We start from the raw sequence: 22307 nt of genomic DNA on the forward strand, positions 1-22307 counted from the left end.
ATCTACTTAAGTTTAGTTGCTGTCTACCATTTGGGAGTTTGGCAGGGTGAAGCAGCATCCAGGGCAATCTGGATTTCACTTATATCCCTCTGATATGTTTGATGATTCCAAATCTCTCGCTAATTTTGTTGAGAGAATAAACTTTCTGGACTTTCAAGATGGGTGTGTGGGGGAAAAATTGCTTGACTGCCCTTGGTTGTTGGAGTAGAGCCTTAGGGATTTAATTACTTATTTTATAAACTTTGACTTTAGACCTTACTTCCCTCCTTCTTCTATGGAACCTGGTATTTCTAATTCCTGAATGCTTCTGGGTTCTGCAGAATGAAATGTTTGTGTGTTTTTTTCTTTTTTATCTTTTAGATATACCTAGTTGTATTTCCTTTTTTGACCACTTGGTGTGATTTGTATGCTCTGTGCTTACTTTCCTGCTTTCCATGTACACATACATACATATATTATGGTTTGGGTTTACCAGTATTTTTCTTAATTTATTGAAGGTGAAATTTGTTTTCTCATTATTTTGGTTGGGTTTTAAGAGATAAAGGGAATGGTTAAATCTCTATCTTATGGGGGTGCCTGGCTGGTTTAGTCAGTAGAGCATGCAACTCTTAATCTCAGGGTCATGAGTTCGAGGCCCATGTTTGGCATAGAGTTTGCTTAAAAATAAAATTAAATGAAAAATTAAAAACAAACTGTTATTTGTAAAGTGGAAGCTTTTTGTAAGCTTTTTTGTTTGTTAAAATAAGCTTTTTAAAACTAAAGGAATATAATCATCCCTCTTTTAAAAATATAGTTTGTCCCATTATCAAACATATTTCTTTGGTATACAGTATTAGTTTTCAAAAGTGTATTTCAGGGGCGTCTGGGTGGCTCAGTTGGTTAAGCGGCCGACTTTGGCTCAGGTCATAATCTTGCGGTCCGTGAGTTCGAGCCCTGCGTCAGGCTCTGTCCTGACAGCTCAGAGCCTGGAGCCTGTTTCAGATTCTGTGTCTCCCTCTCTCTGACCCTCCCCTGTTCATGCTCTGTCTCTCCCTGTCTCAAAAATAAACATTAAAAAAAATTTTTTTAAAGTGTATTTCAGAAATAGATCATTAAATATAAATGCAGTTTTTTAGATTTTGTTTTTATGTTTAGGAACACATAAATATAAATTGTTGGATATTGATTGAAAGAGTCGATGTCTACAATCTTAATTTCAACCATCCCATTTGCCAATAACCACTTCTTTTTGTTTCAGTGTTTTTCCTCTGTGTTCCCAATTCCAGTATTGTTTTTCTTTCATTGGGACTTCAGATCCTTTGATGCCATAGTTTTAGTGTTCTTCACACCATTTCCTCATTTCCTCAGTTTTCCTAGCATAGATCATTTTCAACTAGATTTATTATAATCCTGTCCGTCTTCATATCCTCAACATCCTTGCCTCTGTTTCCATCATGCCTCCTTTGAAAACCCTATATTACCACCTGCTCCGTACCTGTACCAGAGCGCTTGAAAGTGGCTGAAGAAAAACATATACTTGTAATGGCTAGGCTTTAGATTTTTCTCACAAGTGGACCTTTAATGTTGCCTAGAAATCCCATTACAGCATTCTACTCCATATTATTCCTACTTTCTTACAGGATTATTTCATACCTTCTCCTCAGACCTGTAATATCTCCTATTATCTTTTTTTCACACTTAGCTGATTATTTTAATTGCTTAATAGAGTCAACAGAGAATTCTTCAAGGATTAAACCTACTAATCTAGGTGCAGCTATACCCAGATTCTCTACTTTTTCTCTTACTACAGTTACTTCTAAGGTCAGTCCTTGCCTTTGTTCAGTAGATCTGAGCCCTGTTCTCTCCCTCAAGAACTTTGCTCTTTTCGCTCTACTGGCTTCAGTTCCCCCCTTTTATTAGATAATTCTTATCATTATACTAATATGCCGCAGTTGCTCTTATCTTTTAGAAACATTCTCTGTTAGTTAAGGCTCTCTAGAGACACGGAACCAAGAGAAGATGTCCTTACTGATACATACATACATACCCACATACACATATATATTGAGGAGGGGGAGGGGTTTTTTAAGTTTATTTTTAATTATTTTTTTTCTCAGAAGGCAAATGTTTTAATAATGAAATTCTTTTTTTCCAAAATTTTATGGTGTAGTATTGGTTTCAAGAATAGAATTTAGTGATTTCATCACTTACATAAGACTCCCACTGCTCATCATACCTCCTTAATACCCGTCACTGGGTTTTAGCCCATCTACCACCAACATCTTTCCTTCAACCCTCAGTTTGTTCTCTGTTAAGAGTCTTTTATGATTTGCTTCCCTCTCTTTTTTTTTTCATTCCCTTCCCATATGTTTGTCTGTTTGGTTCCCTAAATTCCACATATGAGTGAAATCATGTGTTATTTGCCTTTCTTTGACTGATTTATTTCTCTTGGCACTATTTCTCTTATACAGTATAGCTCCATCCACATCATTGCAAATGGCAAGATCTCATTCTTTTTAATGGCTACTATTCCATTGGATATGGATGGATGTGTGTGTGCGTGTACGTGTACACATTTATCAGTCAGTGGACACTTGGGCTGTTTCCATAGTTTGGCTGTTGTTGATATTGCTGCTGTAAACATCGGGGTGCATGTATCCTTTCAGATCTGTATTTTTGTATCCTTTAGATAAATACCTGGTTAGTGCAATGGCTGGATCATAGGGTAGTTCTTTTTTTAATTTTTTGAGGAACCTCCATATGGTTCTCCTTAGAGGCTGCACCAGTTTGCATTCCCACCAACAATAGAAGGGGGTTCCCCTTTCTCCACATCCTCACCAACATCTGTTGTTTCCTGTGTTAATTTTATCCATACTGACAGGTGTGAGGTGGTATCTCATTGTGGTTTTGATTTGTATTTCCCTGTTGGTGAGTGATACTGAGCATCTTTTTATGTGTTTGTTAGCTGTCTGGCTGGATGTCTTCTTTGGAGAAATGTTTATTCATGTCTTCTGCCCATTTCTTCACTGGATTATTTATTTTTGGGGTGTTGAGTTTGATAAGTTCTTCATAGAGTTTGGATACTAACCCTTTATCAGATACGTCATTTGTAGATATCTTTTCCCATTCAATAGGCCACCTTTTAGTTTTATTATTTCCTTTGCTGTGCAGAAGCTTTTTATCTTGATGAAGTCCCAATAGTTCATGTTTGCTTATGTTTCCCTTGCTTCCAGAGATGTGTCTATTAAGAAGTTGCTCCAATGAAGTCAAAGAGGTTGCTGCCTGTGGTCTCCTCTGGGATTTTGATGGTTTCCTATCTCACATTTAGGTCTTCTATCCATCTTGAAGTTATTTGTGTGTTTGGTGTAAGAAAGCAGTCCTGGTTCATTCTTCCGCATGTCGCTGTCCAGTTTTCCCAACATCATTTGTTGGAGAGACTGTCTTTTTTTTTCCATTGGATATTCTTTCTTGCTTTGTCGAAAATTAGTTGACTATGTAGTTATGGGTCCACTTCTGGGTTCTGTATTCTGTTCCATTGATCTATATGTGTCTGTTTTTGTGACAGTACTTTATTGTCTTGATGACTACAGCTTTGTAATATACTTGGAGTCTAGAATCATGATGCTTCCAGCTTTGCTTTTCTTTTTCAGGATTGCATTGGCTAATCAGGGTCTTTTGTGGTTCCATACAAATTTTAGGATTGTTTGTTTTAGCTCTGTGAAAGATGCTCATGGTATTTTGATGGGGATTGCATTAAATGTGAAGGTTGCTTTGATTAGTATAGACATTTTAACAATGTTTGTTCTTCCAATCCATGAGCATGGAATGTTATTCCATTTAGTTGTGTCTTCTTCAGTTTCTTTCATAAGTGCTTATAGTTTTCACAGTATAGATTTTTGACCTTTACTTCTTACCTCTTTGGTTAGGTTTACTCCTGGGTATCCTACAGGTTTTGGTGTAGTTGCAGATGGGATAGATTCCTTGATTTCTCTTTCTGCTTCTTCATTATTGGTCTTTAGAAATGCAACTTATTTATGTATGTTGATTTTATATCCTGCAACTTTACTGAATTCATGTATCACTTCCAGCAATTTCTTGGTTGAATCTTTTGGGCTTTCTACATAGAGTACCATCTCATCTGTGAAATAGTGAAAGTTTGACTTCTTCCTTGCCAATTTGTATGCTTTTTATTTCTTTCTATTGTCTGATTGCTGTGGCTCATACTTCCAGTACTGTGTTAAATAGCAATGGTGAGAATGGACATCCCCGACTTGTTCCTGACCATAGAAGAAAAGCTCTCAGTTTTTAATTGAGGATGATATTAGCTGTGGGTCTTTTATATATGGTCTTTATGATGTTAAAGTATGTTCTCTCTATCCCCGCTTGATTGAAGGTTTTTATCAGGAATGGATGCTATACTTTGTCAAATGTTTTTTCTGCATCTATTGAGAGGATCATATGGTTCTTATCCTTTTTGTAATGTGGTGTATCATGATGATTGATTTGTGAATAGTGTACCACCCCTGCAGCTCAAGAATAAATCCCACTTGATCATAGTGAATAATTCTTTTAACGTACTGTATATTTCATTTGTGAGAATTTTGTTCACAATTTCTGCATCCATGTTCATCAAGGATACTGGCCTGTAATTCTCTGTTTTAGTGGGATCTTTGTCTGGTTTTGAAATCAAGGTAATGCTAGCCTTGTAGAATGAGTTTGCAGTTTTTCCTTATTTTTCTATTTTTTGGAACATTTTGAGAAGAATAGGTATTAACTCTTTAAAACATTGGTAGAATTCCCCTAGGAAGTCATCTGGCCCTGGACTTTTATTTGTTGAGAGTTTTTTGATTACTGACTCAATTTTTTTGCTGGTTATGGCTCTGTTCAAATTTTCTATTTCTTCCTGTTTCAGTTTTGGTAGTTTGTATGTTTCTAGGAATTTGCTCATATCTTGCAGATTGCCTAGTTTTTTTTGCATATAATTATTAATAACGTTCTCTTATAAATGTTTGTATTTCTATGATATTGGTTATGATCTTTCCCCTTTCATTTGTGATTTCATTTATATGGGTTCTTTTTTTTTCTTTTTGATAAGTCTAGTCTACTGGTTTATCACCTCAAGGAAAAAGTTCTTATTTTCATTGATGTGATTTTTTTGTTTCTATATTTATTTATGCTCTGATTTTATCATTTCCCTTCTTCTGCTGGCTTTAGGCTTCATTTGCTGTTCCCTTTTTTTTAAGGTTATTTAGTCTGAGAGAGAGCGAGAGAGCGTGCATGTACACGTGCAAGAGGAGGAGGGGCAGACACAGAGAGAGAAAGAGAATCAATCCTAACCAGGCTCCACACTGCCAGTGCAGAGCCCAAGGCAGGGCTCATACTCACAAAACTGTGAGATTATGACCTGAGCCAAAGTCAGATGCTTAACCAACTGAGCCACCCAGGTACCCCTTGCTTTTCCTTTTCTAGATCCTTTAAGGTATAAGGTTAGGTTGTGTATTTGAGACTTTTCTTGCTTCTTCAGATAGGCCTATATTACAATATACTTCCCTTTAAGACTGACTTTGCTGCAACCCAAAGGTTTTGCACTTTTGTGTTTTCATTTTCATTTGCTTCCATGTATTTTTTAATTTCTTCTTCAATTTCATGGTTAACTCATTTATTCGTTAGTAGGATGGTCTTTAATCTCCATGTATTCGTGGTCTTCCCAAATTTTTTTTGTGATTGACTTCAAGTTTCAAAGCTTTATGTTCTGAAGATATGCATGGTTTGATCTCAGTCTTTTTACTTGTTGAGGGCTGATTTGTGACCCAGTATGTGATCTGCTCTGTAGAATGTTCCATGTGCACTCGAAAAGAATGTGCATTTGCTGCTGTAGGATGAAATGTTCTGAATATATCTGTTAAGTCCATCTGGTGCAGTGTCATTCAGAGCTGTTGTTTCCTTGTTGATTTATGTTTTGATGATCTGTCCATTGTTGTAGGTGGTGTGTTAAAGTCCCCTAATATTATTGTATTATTACCATTGAGTTACTTTGTATTTGTTAATAATTGATTGATGTATTTGAGTGCTTCCATGTTGAGGGCATAAATATTTATAATTGTTAAATCTCCTTGATGGATAGACTCCTTAATTATGGTATAATACTCTTCTTCATCTGCTATATTCTTTGGTTTAAAATCTTGTTTGTCTCATATAGGTATGACTGCTCAGGCTTTCTTTTGGCATTCATTAGCATTATATATGGTTTTTCATCTCATCACTTTCAATCTGCAGATGTCTTTAGTTCTAAAATGAGTCTCTTATAGGCAGCATATAGAAGGGTCTTCTTTTTTTATCCATTTTAATACTCTTTGTGTTTTGATTGGAGCATTTTGTCCATTTACATTCAGAGTAATCATTGAAAGATATGAATTTAGTGCCATTATGCTACCTATAAGGTTGGTGTTTCTGATGATGTTCTCTGTTCCTTTCTAGTCTTTGTTGCTTTTTTGGTCTTTTTTCCCCCCAACTCAAGGAGTTCCCTTTAGTATTTCTTGAAGGTCTGTTTACTGGTCATGAATTCCTTCATTTTTTGTCTGGGAAACTCTCCTTTTACTCTGATTGCCTTGCTGGATAAAGTATTCTTGGCTGCGTACTTTTCCCATTTAGCATGTTGACTATATCATACTACTCCCTTCTGGCCTGTCAGTTTTCTGTGGACAGATCTGCTGCGAACCTGATCTGTCTTCCCTTGTATGTTAACAACTTTTTTTTTCCCTTTCCTCATTCAGGATTCTTTCCTTGACTGTGTATTTTTGAACTTCACTGTGATATGTCTTAGTGATGGCAGCTTTTGTTGAATTTAATGGGAGGTCTCTATGCTTCTTGTTTTTTGATGTCTGTTTCCTTCCCCAGATTAGTGAGATTTTTAGCTATAATTTGCTTAAATAAACCTTCTGGTCCTTTTTTTCTCTTCATTTTCTGAGACTCCTGTGATACAAACATTATAATGCTTTAAGGAGTCACTGAGTTCCCTGAGTCTACATTTGTGATCCAATACCTTTCTTTCCTTCTTTTTCAGCTTCATTATTTTCCATAGTTTTTATCTTTTGTATCGCTGATTTGCTATTCTGCTACATCCATCTTCATTAGCATTGCATTCATTTGGCTTTGCATCTTGGTTATAGCATTTTTTTATTTCTGCCTGACTAGTTTTTAGTTGTTTTATCTCTACAGTAAAGGATTCTGTAGTGTCTTCTGTGCTTATCTCAAACCCAGCTAGTTTCCTCATGATTACTGTTTTAAATTCTGGTTCAGACATCTTACTTTTATCTGCATTGATTAAATCCTTGTGACTTCTCTGTTCTTTCTTTTGGGGTTAATTCCCGTCTTCTCATTTTGTCTGGGTTACTTTCTGCATTTGATTGTTACGAAAGACCGTTGTACTCTTCCAAGTAATGGCTATATTAAGACGAGGTTCCCCCCCACCAGCCCCCAGAAAAGGAAGCTAGATTCTAGGTGTGTTTTGGTTTGTTTGTTAAAAGAAGCTAGATCCAAGGGTGAAAAAAGAATGAAGATAGATCCTGTTTCCCCTCAAACTGAAGCTTTCCAACACTCTATGATCAGTAGACTTGGTGCGTGCGAGGGGTCTGTGCCAGGGGGATGTATTTCAGTAAGTTGGCTGACACAATTGTGGGAACTGGCAAATTTGAAATCTGTGTAGGACAGCAAGCTAGAGGGAGGTTGGAGTTGTACAGCCCTGATGCAGAATTTCCTTCTCCAGGAAACCTTAGTTTTTTCTTCTTAAGGTATTCAACTGACTACATGAAACCCACCACCTTATTGAGGGTATCTCCTCTACTTAAAACTGGCTGATGTCGCTGTTAACTATATCCATGAAATACCTTCACAGTAACACCTGGATTAGTATTTGATTCAATAACTAGATACTGTAGCCTAGCCAGGTTGATACATAAGACTGACCATTACATTCTCCCTTGTTTCCTCATGCCTTTCTTCCTACAGTCCTAATACTCTCCTTTTCTTCGCAGCAAATCTCAATTATTTATGTTCACTCCTTTTTGTCTTCTTAATTCTCTTTAAACACACTCCAGTCAGATATCTGTTTCTGCCACTTCAGTGTTTCTGTTCTTAGTCAGCAGTTACCTCTTTATTGTCCAAATCACAGGGAAGCTCCCAGGTATTATGTTTCTCTCTCAGTAGACATAGCTACTTCTTCCTTCTTAAGTCACTGTCTGAACTTGTTCTCTGGAATACACACTGTCATAATGGATCTTAAAAAGCTAAATTGTAAATACTGAATTATCTCAGAACTCAGTCTTCAGACCTTTTTGTCTTTCCTGTCTTTTTTCACTCTTTGGTGAATAAAGTGAAAACCAATTCCATAATTTTATTATTTTTGTTAGAAAATAATGATGGTGGAAGAGGTAATATAGTCACATGATTTATATATATGGTAAAATGTCGTTCACCCATGGCTCTGAGCTATCAAATTATCTTCTTGAAGGCAACCAAATTTGGCAGTCTCATAAATTTTTTTCCAAAGATTATGAATATAATAGCACATACATATTGATTGAGAGGCAGTATGTGATATAGTGCTTAAGAACTTGGACTGTGGAGCATAACTCCCTGTAATCAAATTCTGTCTCTGCCCGTTGCTGGCTGTGTAACTTTCAAGTCTCTTAGCTGATCTTGGTCTCAGTTTTCTCCTATGTACAAAAAGAATAGTTTTAATATACTTACTTGTTTGAGTTATGAGGTATAAATGACTAAGTATGTGTAAAGAGCTTACAAGAGTGGCACATAAAAATAAATAACATTCCTTTTTTTCATAAATGATAGCATTGTATACATACTCACAAGCTTCTTGCTTTTTTTTTCCCCCATCAACAAATGTCTTGATAAGCTTTTCTTTTCAGCACATAAATCATGCCTCATTTTTCATTGGATGATGTGTTGTTTTATTTGCTCTAAGTAATGTCTTTGATGATGACTTCAAATATATATATCTACTGGATATTTCCACTTAGATACCTAATAAAATCAAAGCTTTCTAATTACCCTTGTCTTTTCTTTTGATCTTATTTTCCTACATTATAATCTATAATTTTTTTTTTTAGCTAAATCTTCAGAACCTCTCTACCTATTGGTTAACACTTTACTTCACGCCAGCATTGTTGTACTGAGTTGCTGAAAGCCAACAACTTGAGAATCATTATTCCAAACTTTTGGCAAAATATTTTCAGCTCCTAGTGTTCTCCTATTTAGTCTTCCTTCTTCCACTTTTACTCTTCTATAATCTGTTTGCACAGCGGTTTTAAATGCAAATCAAACTATTTCTCACCTATACCATATTTTCTGGTGGGTCTTATCTGCTTTAGATTTAATTCCTGAGTTCTGACTAGATTCTAGTAGAACTCTTGTAAACTGGTCTCTTGATTTCTTTCTTACTCTCATCTCCTGCCTCTGTTTCTGTGCTTCAGCCACATTAAATACCTTGCTCTTTTATGAGTGCCCTCTTCATAACAATTTATCTTATAACCTTTGGACTCCTTTTCCCTGGAACAATGTTCTGTCATATAATCATATACTCATCCCTTCACTTAATGGTCAAATGTGAACTCTGCAGAGAGGCCTTCTTGCCTGTGACTACTCTTTTTACCATACTTTTTAAAAAAATTCTGTATTTTTCATTATAGATTTTTTATTAACTGGCATACTTTTTTCGTTTGTATATTCTGTATTAGTTTATTATGTTCACTAACTTAGAATGTAATAACCATGAAGATAGATACTCTAATTCACTTCTGTACGTCTAGTTTGTAGTAGAATAGTGGTTACGTACATACTGGATTGATAGGTGAATGAGGAAGCACTAAATAAGTTTTTATTAAACTCTGTGGTATTAAGGCTAGTTTTTTAATTACCAGTCTTTCACAATCTAATACTTTTGTAAAATGCAAGCAAATGAATTATATGTTTCTTAGTGTCATATTATTAGTCAGTAGACATACAATCATTGTCAGATTGTTAAGAAAATTTCTAAAAACTTACTTTTGAATTGTACTGATAATCAACTGTGAATAAACCATTTGTGGTCAGCACCTGTTTGCAGACCATACTATGAGTAGCACAGCATTAAAACAGGTTTGCCCTTCTATACCCAGTAGTTAAAATTTGAAGGCTAAATGAAGTATTCTTCTCTTCGGTAAACAAGGAGAAACTACTTCCTAGCCAGTGTCACAGAACCAGGCTGAATTCCTGTAGAATTATTAATTTATAAAATAATTCCTTTAGCAATACCAGTGAAATTTAATTAGTGCTCACTCTATGTAGGAATGAGTGTTTTTCACTAGACTCAGACATCACAGTCCCCATGTTATGTATGTGTCATTAAATTAGCAGTCTCTCAGTAGCCATTTATTTGCTAATTGTTGGTAAATGAAATGAAAATTTCAGTTGAAATTTGTTTTACAGATCAATAAGCATTTTATCTCAGTAAATACTGTTATATCCTGTCTTTTTGTGAAAACATATTGACCATTTTGCATTATGTTTATATGTCTAGGATGGGAAGAGGGTCATTACACAGTGGCAGTTGGCGTGTGGGATCTGGGTTCATAAGGAGATATGTAACTAAAAGCAAAAATCATTAAATTGAAGAAAATTTGTGTCTCAGCTTCCACTAAGGAATTCCATCCAGGGTTGGTGTTAATTTTAAAGCTTTTCAACTCCTTGACATATAAGTCATTTTGTTTTGGGGACCTGGAGGTATATCCTGAATTAAAACTCCAAAGGGTATGATTTTGTATGCTCAGGACAAACTCTGTTGCAATATTTTCCATGACCTTGGGCAGTGTGAATGCCCCAGATCCCCCTTTTCTTTGAGCTATTCTCCTTTTTTATACAGATTAATTTAAAAAGTACTTTTAGGGGTGCCTGGGTGGCTTAGTCAGTTAAGCATCCAACTTCGGCTCAGGTCATAATCTTGCACTTCATGAGTTAGAGCCCCACCTCTGGCTCTGTGCTGACAGCTCAGAGCCTGCAGCCTGCTTTGGATTCTGTCTCCCTCTCTCTCTTCCCCTCCCCGCTTGTGCTCTCTTTCAAAAATAAATAAACTTAAAAAAAAAAAAAAGTACTTTTAACTTTCACAGTATCATCAGATACTCTGACAGTGTGTAAAATATTGTAAAATCACTAGCCTGTATTTTGAAACATGAGAATATTTCTCAACTTACTATTGTGAGACACTGTATCTTAGGAAAAAGTATTTTAATTAAATGTATTTCTAAGTAGTCACTAACTTAAATATATTTGTTTACATCTTGTCTTATATTTTAGCTTAAAGGCAGCAATCACTATTAACATGGAGTTGCCAAAAAGCAGACAGAGTTTCAGGTTAACATTATATATATATATATATATAGTGTGTGTGCGTGCGCGCGCGAGTATAGATAATAGATGTGTTTAAAGGGAAATCATAAGTTTTAAGAGACATGCATGCTCCTATATAGTTATGGATGTTTGCCGATAAGTGGATCAGTATTCCAAAACATTGATCAGTTCATTTTTTAAAACTGCACATTCGTTCATACTTGCAGATGAATAAATAACCTAGAAAGAAAAAAAAGGAAGTTTTTTTTACCAGCACAAATTCTTAGTCCTTTGTCAGTATTTTTCTACACTATCAATAATGAAAATAAATATGAGTAGAGAAAAGTTTAAGGTTTGTGTTATACCTGTTTTTCAGATGACTTGAAACACAAGTTTGAAAATATTTAAAGATTTGCAAATCCAAGTGAACATTTAAAAGTACATTAACACTGTGAGGAAAATAGGTCAATCAGAAGTTCATGGGGTACATTTTTGATTAATGAGTTTGGTAGGATCTGTATTTCAGGGTTTGGGAGCTAGGCTATTCACTGAGAACAAACCATCTTTGTGGGTAAGGGCCGTGAATTGATTGTAAATATCTAAGCCATCTTTGAAGTGTCTAAAGGTATTAAAGATGCAATTGTATACACAGAACTCATGGGCAGGAGAAAAACCTAACATGCATGTTTGAAGGTCGGGAAGAGGGGGTGTTAAATTCTTCCTGCTGCTAATTAGGATGGAGCTGATTTTAAGGAGGAAAATGTTGTGAACTAAGCTATAGAGACACTAAGGCACAGAAAATTATGTTGCAGCCTAAGATCGTGACTTTATTTCTATAAAGTTAAGTTTTCTTTTTTTAATTTGTTATGCTGGAGTTGTAAAAACATAGAAACTGACTATTTGTTTCCTTCACCCATTTCCATTATACATTTGTTATCTTACGGATGAAAATCTGATTAATAGGTGAAAACCGTAATCTTCCTTTATTTCATAGCCATGAAGCTCATGACTGCATTGGTGAATGTTGCCTTAAACCTCAGTATTCATCAGGATAACACACAAAGACAATATGAAGCTGAGAGAAATAAAATGATTGGGAAGAGAGCCAATGAAAGGTTGGAGTTACTTCTTCAGAAACGCAAAGAGGTAAGTTTCATACTGTCTTAAGGTATGTGTGATTTTGTTTTTTGTTTGTTTTTGTTGGGGCTGCGTGTGGCTGTGTGTGTGAGAGAGAGACAGAGGGACAGAGGGAGGGAGCAAGTGTGTTGTATGTATTTTAAATTATTTATTTAAGTCAGATGTGTGATCTCAAGGTTTCAAATTAAACTGGAATGTTTAGCCATTGATTATCTGAGTGCTGTCTGATGGCTGAAGAGAATCATAAAACAATCCTGTGTTTGAAAGAAGGTAGTCTAGGGGTCAGGTAACTCAGAAAGATTATCAGGCTGTGAATTCAGAAAGCATAATAAATAGTATGGTCAGAGCTGGGTGCTAGCAAAGCTGCCCTTCTAGAAGGAAGCCAAAGACTACTTATTAGCTGATGAATAAGGCATTCCTATAAATAAGATTGGTCTCAGTTTTATACTGCAATTTTCATGTATGTGTGTGTGTGTGTGTGTGTGTGTGTGTGTGTGTATATATATATATATATATATCTATCTTGAAAGTGTTTTAAACTGGGTTTTTAGTAGGTAATATTTTTATTTGCCCAATAGGAAATCAAATTTTAAATATACAGTATTTTAACTTGAAAACAGAATAATATCACATTGCTACAAATAAATTACTGATGAATAATGGGTTATAACAGGCAACACGAAACGCAAACTAATTTTAAATTATTACCCATGCTGTATTAGGGTGCTAGCTGGGGCTGCTATAACAGATACCAACACAGACTAAGTGGCTTCAAGTTGAAGATGACTCCAGTTTCTCCATGACTTCCGTGTGTGTGTTTGTCTCTAAATTTCTGCTTTCTATAAAGACACCAGTAATAATGGATTCAGGGCCCATCTTACTCTAGAATGACCCCATCTTAACTAATTACATCTGACACAATCCTATTTCCAAATAAGGTTTGAGGTACTGGGGCATTAGGACTTCAGCATATGAATTTCTGAGGAACACAGTTACAATCATATATAATACTTGAAATTTTGTGAAAGTAAATTTTGGAACTGTGCGTCAGTAAGTACTATTAACCAAACTGTATGCCTCTTATAAATTAAATTTTTATATAATAAAACATAAAATAAAAAAATTATTTCAGTATAACTGAAATAAAGCATACAGCAAAAGAGCAAGTCTGAAGGAATTTTATTCTCACACTCTTATATGTAATAAAAGCAAATTATTTCACTGAGTATTACTACACAAGAGATTATAATAAGAAATATCACTTGGAATGTAATTTTGTATAAGTGCTTTTGTGCCTCTTGAGCAGTAAATAAGCTCAAACTTTAACTATGATCAGTAGTATTTCCTGAATTTTATATCATTACTAGACTATTTTATTTTGTTGCTGCATTCTATGACTAATGGCGAGGATTGCTTCTATCTTCAATTATGCCTTCTGTATTGGGAACTTGGCCTAGTCTCAGTTATGGGCTAAACAGATGCAGAGTAATATTTGGATACTTTAGGTCGAATAGTAAGTTTCTTTTATAGTGGCAAATATGATCAAGGATGGCCTGTTACCAAGAGAGGCAAAACAAGCCAGGGGCCTGACTTTGTTGGAAGAGGTATAGAAATTGAGACTTCTTAGAAAGGAAGGAAGGAAGGAAGGAAGGAAGGAAGGAAGGAAGGAAGGAAGGAAGGAAGGGAAAGAAAGAGAGAGAGAGAGAGAGAGAGAGAGAGAGAGAAAGAAAGAAAGAAAAAGAAAGAAAGAAAGAAAGAAAGAAAGAAAGAAAGAAAGAAAGAAAGAAAGAAAGAAAGAAAGAAAGAAAGAAAAAGAAAGAAAGAAAGAAATTGAGGCCTCTTCTCAAAGCAGGTAGTATTTTGGATATTGGAATCTGGCCACATTTAGCCACATCACACTTTTGTTAGTTACTGTGTGTATGTATGTGTAAAGAGAGACAAAGAGGTTCTGAAGTCAGTTTAGTAAAGCTTTTGAAGTAATGCAGTAGTACTGGTAATTTCAAACAAGTGATGCACACACAATAAGTGAAAAAAAGGATTGATTATTATTCAGAATGGGAATAACTGGGAATTAAAAATAACTGGAGCTGTTCATTTCAAATAAGATGATCAGGATTTAACTTTTTTTGTTTTTTCATTTCAGCTACAGGAAAACCAGGATGAAATTGAAAATATGATGAATTCTATTTTTAAGGGTATATTTGTTCATAGATACCGGTAAGGAATTTTAAAAATCACTTAGATTTTTAACTTAAATAATTTATTGCTTTTTTTGTAGTCCTAGGTAATTATAAAAATAGGAAACTCTCTATTTGTTTTGTTCTTTGGGAAACAGCTTTGGCTCTAAAAGCTAAATAAATGTCATACTACTGTTGTGGAAGAAATTGTTTTTTGTTTTTAAGTTTATTAGAAAAAGAGCACAAGTGGGGAAGGGGCAGAGAGAGAGTAAATCTAAAGCAGGCTCTGCACTATCAGCATGGAGCCTAATATGCGGCTCAAACCCACAAACCATGAGATCATGACTTGAGTCGTAACCAAGAGTCAGATGCTGCACCAACTGAGCCACCCAGGCACCCCTGTTGTGGAAGAAATTGTAACACTGCCATATTCTTTTAAGTTCAGATCATATATTGTTAGAAGCATTCAGTATATTTGGATTTATACTGATGGAGTATTTATTAATAGGATATCATTAAATTAATGTGGCCTTAATAAGATGTGATTGTCTTGATATTTGAAAAAATTCAATGCCCTGCTTCCTGTCCTGTGATACTCATCTTGTTTCACGGTCAAATTAACCAGGAGTGTTTTAAAAATACATCTTTGAAGATGGGAGAAAAGTTGACAAAAAAAGGGCACCTCTGTAAATAATCAACAACTCCTCTTTACCTTCATCTATACACATGAAAATAGAACCAAAGTATTTTTGTCATGCTCCATTGCAAGCCAGTTTAGTCTTTCTGTGAAGTTTTTAATTGTTGACTACATTATTAAGCAGCATATTTCACAGAGAATTAATGAATCATCTACATTAACTTGCTACGTTCTTTTAGTTAGGCATGATGTATGTTTAGGTAGATAGACACAGATAATAGAAGCACTGTTTTTAGATACATTTGAGACTTTTAATTGGCCAGTTAATTTAAAAAGTTAGTTGAAACAGGGAAATGCATTAAAAAAAAAGAAATGTAGTTTGATATTTTAACTTAAACGTCTTGTTTTAATTCAGAGTATGAAAAAGACGTTTGATCTTCTTGGTAATTTTTTTAATGTTTATTTATTTTGAGAGAGAACACGCCACGTGAGTGGGAGAGGGGCAGAGAGAGGGAAAGAGAGAAACCCATGCATAGCATGGAGCCTGATGTGAGGCTTAATCCCACAAACCATGAGATCATGACCTAAGCTGAAATCCAGGGTTGGTCGCTCAACGGACTGAGCCACCCACACACCCCCTACCTTTTTTTTAAATCTTCTTGATATTTATACAAAGAAAAAGAAAACACTAACTTGAAAAGATATGCACTCCCATGTTAATTACAGCATTATTTATAATAACCAAGATATGAAAACAACCTATAGGTTGATGAATGGATAAAGAAATTTTATATATACAATGGAATATTTTCAGCCATTAAAAAATAATGAAATCTTGTAGTTTGCAACAACATGGATGGACCTCAAGAACATTATGCTGAGTGAAATAACTCAAGCAGAGAAGGACAAATACTGTGGATTATATGTGGAATCTAAAAACAATGACAAACTCATAGATACAGAAAACAGATTGGTGGTTGCCAATGGGTGGATGGGGAAAATGGGTGAAGGGGGTCAAAAAGTAAAAAGGATAAAAAAAAGATGAACTACTGAACAGCACCAGAAGTTAGCTCGCTGTTATCTAGTAATTTGTGACTATCTGCTGTAGTATTAGGAAATTTAGGCAAGTTTAATAAATTCGCACCTAACTTCTTGAATGAATAATAGAACTTTTAGAAGAAACCTGGAAGATTACAATACACTGGGAAGGGGTATCTGGGGTGCTCAGTCAGTTAAGTGTCTGACTTGATTTCTGCTCAAGTCATGATCTCATGATTCATGAGATCGAGCCTTGTGTCAGGCTCTGTGCTGATAGCACAGAGCCTGCTTGGGATTGTCTCTCTCCCTCTCTCTCTGCCTCTTCTCTGCTCATGCTGTCTCAAAATAAATAAACCTTTTTTTTTTTTTTTCTTTAACGCACTGGGAAAATGTGTTTAATAGCTGATTAAAAAAAGATACTGAGAGAGACTGTAGCCTGATAGGGACACACATCCTGAAGTTGGAGATGTTTGGGATTTGGGGAACTAAACCAATCGATTAAAAAAAAAAAAAAGAAAAGGAAAAAAGCCACCTGTCTTTTAAATAAACTTAAGAATAAGAAAACAAAATTATTTATATTTACTCACAAATTTACCATTTCCAGCTTTCCTCATTCCTGAGTTTCTCTGTTATTGCTTTACTTCTGCCTGTTTTATTTTTTTATATGAAAAACTCTTTATTTCACCAAAAAAAAAAAATAGGACCAAGGCCTTTAATTTCAGTATGGAATATTTGATTATAATTTCATATTCTCTTTTGTTCATAAACTACACATGTAGTAAGTTATGGAAAAGTTAATTTTTTAAAAAGCCAGAATTTCCAGGGGCGCCTGGGTGGCTCAGTCCGTTATGTGTCTGACTTAGGCTCAGGTCATGATCTCACAATTCGTAGGTTCAAGCCCCGCATTGAGCTCTGAACTGACAGCTTAGAGCCTGGAGCCTGCTTCAAATTCTGTCTCCCTCTTTCTCTGCCCCTCTTCCACTCATGCTCTGTCACTCTTTCTCTCAAAAATAAACATTAAAAAATTTTTAAAAAACAAGAATTTCCATATATTTGCCATGTAGTCTTTTTCTATTATAACTTTATAAAGGTATAATTAATGTAAAACAAATTACATGTTATATAATTTTTTATAAGATCTATATATTTGGTCCTTTGGGACTTTTAGTCATACCTGCCAACCACTGGAGGCCTGGGGGACTGAAGGTTGAATCAGCTGATGGCAGTGGCTTGAAACCTCCATAAAAATCCAAAGGACTGGTTCAGAGAGCTTGGTGAATACAAACAAAGTAACACACCTAGAATGGGCATGAAAGCTATGTGCCCTTTCTCCATACCTTGCCCCGTGTATATCTTCATCTGGCTATTGATTCAAATCCTTTATCATCTCCTTTAGTTAATTGGTTAATGTAATTGTTCCCCTGAGTTTTATGAGCTGCTCTTGCATATTAAAAGAATATAAAGAGGATGTGGTTGGAACCTCCAGTCTAATAGCCCATGGGTCACAAGCACTGGTAACAAAAAGCCTAGGGCTAATGATTGGCATTTGAAATGGAGGATAGAGGACAATCTTGAAGGACTGAGCTCTTAACCTGTAGAGTCTGATGCTGTGTCCAGGTAGATAGTGTCAGAATTGAGCTGAATTCTCAGAAACCAGTAGGTATTGTTGGTGTGTGTGTGCGTGCAGGCAAAAACCCATGCCCCAAATTCAAATTGGGTCCAGGAACCCAAAAAGAGTTGGTGTCAGACACAGTTAAGTGCCTAAGTTTTGACATATATACACCTGTACAACTACCACAAGCAAGATAATGGAATATATCCATCATCCTCAAAAATTTTCTCTTGCCACTTTGTAATTCCTCCCTACCTCCCTTTCTTCCAGTCTTCTCCTGCTCCCCAGAATCAGTCAATTATCAGTTTGCTAACTGTTTACATTTTTTAGGATTTCATAGGAATGGAATTATACAGTATGTATTCCTGATTTTTGTTGTTGTTTTCATCTGACTTTTTTCACTAAGCCTAATTAGTGTTCATAAGTTTCATGAGTTTAAATAAGTTTTTCACATATGCCTTTTATCAGATTGAGGAAATATCCCTTCTGTTCCTAGTTTTCTGAGACTTTTTATTAGAAATGAATCTTGGATTTTGTCAAATACTTTTCTACATCTGTGGAGGTTGGTATATATGGTTTTTCTTTTTTAAGACTGTTAATGTGAACTAAATTGGTTGATTTTATAATCTTAGCCTTAAATTCTTTGGCTAAAACCCACAGTTATGATAAATTTTTCTTTCTAAATAAATTTGCTAAAATTTTCCTAAGAATTATAGTTCTGTGTTCAAGAGAGATCTCTATAGATCTTTTTTAAAATTTTTTTTCTTTTAAATTTGAGAGAGAGAAGAGAGCATGTGCATCAACAAGGGGGAGGGGCATAGGAGCAGAAGGAGAGAGAGAATACCAAGTAGGCTCCACGCTCAGCACGGAGCCTGACACAGCGCTTGATCCCACAACCCTGGGATCATGATCTGAGCCAAAATCAAAAGTCAGACACTCAACCAACTAAGCCACCCAGGCTCCCCAAGAGAGATGTGTATCTCTTAACTTTTAATTTTATTGAATGTCTCTGACTGCTTTTGGTACTGTGGAAATGCTGGCTTTGTTGAATGAGTTGCAATGTGTTATCTCCTTTTTAATCATCTGGAAGAGTTTAATATTTTTTTTTTTTCACATAGGCATTATACCATTGGGACCGAGTGTTTTCCTTGTAGGGATGTCTTTAATTGCAAATTAAATTTTTTTAATAGATATAAGTCTTTTCAGTATCAAGAAAATGATACGTTGATCTGCGTTGTTGAATTATATTCAACAATTATCAGCATAAAGTTCATAAAATATCATTGGTTTCACATCTCTCATACCGATTGTATTTATTTTTCTTAAAAAATAAGATTTTGGTTACATTGAACTCTATTAGTTTTCTATTTTCTATCACATTGATTTCTGCAATTTTATTTATTTCCTTTTTCTGCTTACTTTGGGTTTCATTTACTCTGCTTTTTAGCTTCACAAGGTGGAAAGTGGGGTAATTGATTTGAGGCCTGTTTTCTAACAGTAGAGTTTACTGCTATAAATCTCTCTTAGTATTGCTTTAGCTGTATCCCCTAAATTTGGATATGTTGTGTTTCCATTTTCATTCAGCTCAAATACTTTCTAATTTCCTTTTGACTTGTTTCCTTGACAAGAAGAAAGTATTTAGTTTACAAACATCTGAGAACTTTCTGTTACTGATTTCTAATTTAATTCCATTGTAGTCAGAGAACATACTTTGTGTAATTTGAATGCTTTCAAATTTATTGAGTTGTGTTTTATGACCCACAATATGGTCTATCTTAAGAAATGTTCTATTTACTCAGGAAAAATTACATACTGTGCTTTTGTTTTTAGGTCAAAATCTGTTAGTGTTGTTCAAGTAATTTCTATCCTTACTGATTTTCTGTCTGTTTATTCTAACCAATATTGAGGGGGTTTTTGTAGAAGTACTTTTGTATTCTTGATTCAAGTCCCTTATCACATAAATGGTTTGCAATTTTTTTTCTTGCCTGTGGCTTTGTTTTCATTTTCTTAATGATACCTTACCTTTTGAAGAGCAAAAGTATTCCATTTGAATGAAGTAATTTACTCACTTTTCTTCTGTGTACATGCTTTTGATATCTGTGAACATTTTTCCTAACCCCAAATTTTTTTCTGTGTTTTATTCTAGAAATTCAATAACTTAATCTTATAAGTTAAAATATATATACAGTTAACTATTATGTATTTTTTGGATATAAGGGTATAAGTCCACTTTTTACGTATAGATATTCATTTGTCCAAGCACCGTTTGGTGAAATACTACCCTCCTCCAATTGAATTGCCTTGGAGCTTTTTTTCTTTTTTTAAGTAATCTGTACAACCAATGTGGGGCTCCAACTCATGACCCCCAGATTAGGTTAAGAGTCCCACACTCTACTGACTAAACCAGCCAGGTACCCCTCCTTGGAGCTTTTCTTGAAAACTAGATGAACATGAATGCAAAGATTAATTTATGGATTTTTCTAATCTGTCCTTATACCCATACCATCTGTATTGATTAAAGCTTTGAGACATAATTGATGTAGGAACTGTAAGTTTAAGTTGTACAATGTGATGATTTGATTCACATATATGATGTGAAGTGATTACCACAGTAAGGTTACTTAACACCCCAGTTGTCTCACGTAAGCACCTTCTTTGTATGGTGGTGATTACATTTAAGATTTACTCTCTTAGCAACTTCCAAGTATGTAATAGATACAGCTTTGTTAACTATAGTCACAATGCTGTACATTAGATCTCTAGAACTTACTCATCTTATAACTGGAAGTTTGTACGCTTTGATCAACATATCTCCATTTCTGTCATTCCCTGGCCTCCAGCAACCACCATTCTACTCTATTTCTTTGGGTTTGGCTTATTTAGATTCCATGTATAAGTAGAACATGCTTACTTGTCTTTTTTTAGAGTACCTTTAAAAAATTAGGTTGTGTTAAATCCTCCTACTTTGTTCTTTTTCAAAATTGTTGTGACAATGATAGATTTTTGTATTTCTATGTAAATTTTAGAGTCAACATGTCAATTTTTAAAAAATTTGTATTTCTTCATTTTGAGAGAGAGAAAGAGACAGTGCAAGCAGGGGTGTGACAAAAAGAGAGCAACAGAGAGAATCCAAGCAGCCTCTACGCTGTCAGCACAGATCCCAACACGGGGCTTGATCTCATGAACTGTGAGATCATGACCTGAGCCAAAACCAAGAGTCGGATGCTTAACCAACTGAGCCAGCTAGGTGCCCCCAGCTTGTCAATTTTTACATAAAAGCCTGCTGGAATTCTGATGGAGAATATGACTCTATAGACCAATGCAGAGAGAATTGCATTTTTCACATTTTGAATCTTCCAATCTATGAATATAGATTGTTATCTCCACTTGTTTAGATATTCTTTAATTTCTCTTGGCTGTTTTTCATGATTTTTCAAGTACAAATCTTACACTACTACTTTCATTAAATTTAGTTTAAGTGTTTTCATTTTTTATTCTATTGTAAATGAAATTGTTCTCTTAATTTCTATTCTAGATTCTTCCTTACTAATGTATAAAAAATACAGGTGATTTTTTTTTTATTCCTTCAGAATTACAAGATACTTTCATTGTTCTATAGTCTTGAGATTTTGTTTGTTTTTGTAGATTATTTAGGATTTTCTACATAACATGTCATGTCACATGTGAATAAAGACCGTTTTAATTCCTACTTTCTATCTAAGTCTAAACACTTTCTATTTCTGTGTCTTTAATTTTTTTTTTTTAACTTTATTGCACTGGCTATATAACTTCACTACAAAACTGGGTAAAAGTGGTAAGAGAGGACAGCTTTCCTTTTTTCCTAATCTTAAGGGGAAAACAGCCTTTAATGTCAGTAGCTATTAAGTTTTATATTGATACCCTTTAGTCAGATGAGGAAATTCCCTTATAACTTTATTTCATATGTTGTTTTTATCATGATTGACTGATTTTATTTTTTTTCTGTTTCAGTTAAGATGAAAATACAGACTTTTTCCTTTATTCTGTTAAGATAGTGCATTATATTAATTATATTAATTGATTTCCAGGTATTAGACCAATTTTGCATTCTGGTAAAAATTCTACATCATCCTGATACATAATCCTTTTACATGCTGCTGGATTCAGTTTGCTAATATTTTGTTAAGGATTTTTGTGTCTCCTCTCATAGGGGGGCATTAATCTGCTAACTGGCCTCATAGAATATCTGGGAAGTCTTCCCTTCTGCTCTGTTTTCTGAAAGAGTTTATGAAAGATTAGTATTATTTCTTTTTTATTAATTTGATAGAATTCACCAGTGAAGCCCTTTAAGCCTAGCTGGTATTTTTGG

At 34.9% G+C, this 22307-nt stretch overlaps 1 protein-coding gene across 4 annotated transcripts in view; it reads left to right on the plus strand.

Annotated features, from left to right (window-relative positions):
• Nucleotides 1-22307, plus strand: part of STAG1 (stromal antigen 1) — a 394549-nt gene that overhangs the window by 238709 nt on the left and 133533 nt on the right. For all 4 annotated transcript variants that reach the window (XM_027061785.2, XM_053221416.1, XM_027061786.2 and 1 more), the window contains 2 exons: nt 12353-12504; nt 14639-14712. In XM_027061785.2, the coding sequence (XP_026917586.1) occupies nt 12353-12504; nt 14639-14712 (226 nt within the window). The remainder of the gene's footprint in view (nt 1-12352; nt 12505-14638; nt 14713-22307) is intronic.

This window comes from Acinonyx jubatus, chromosome C2 (genome assembly GCF_027475565.1).
Source record: "Acinonyx jubatus isolate Ajub_Pintada_27869175 chromosome C2, VMU_Ajub_asm_v1.0, whole genome shotgun sequence".
Lineage (NCBI taxonomy): Eukaryota > Metazoa > Chordata > Mammalia > Carnivora > Felidae > Acinonyx > Acinonyx jubatus.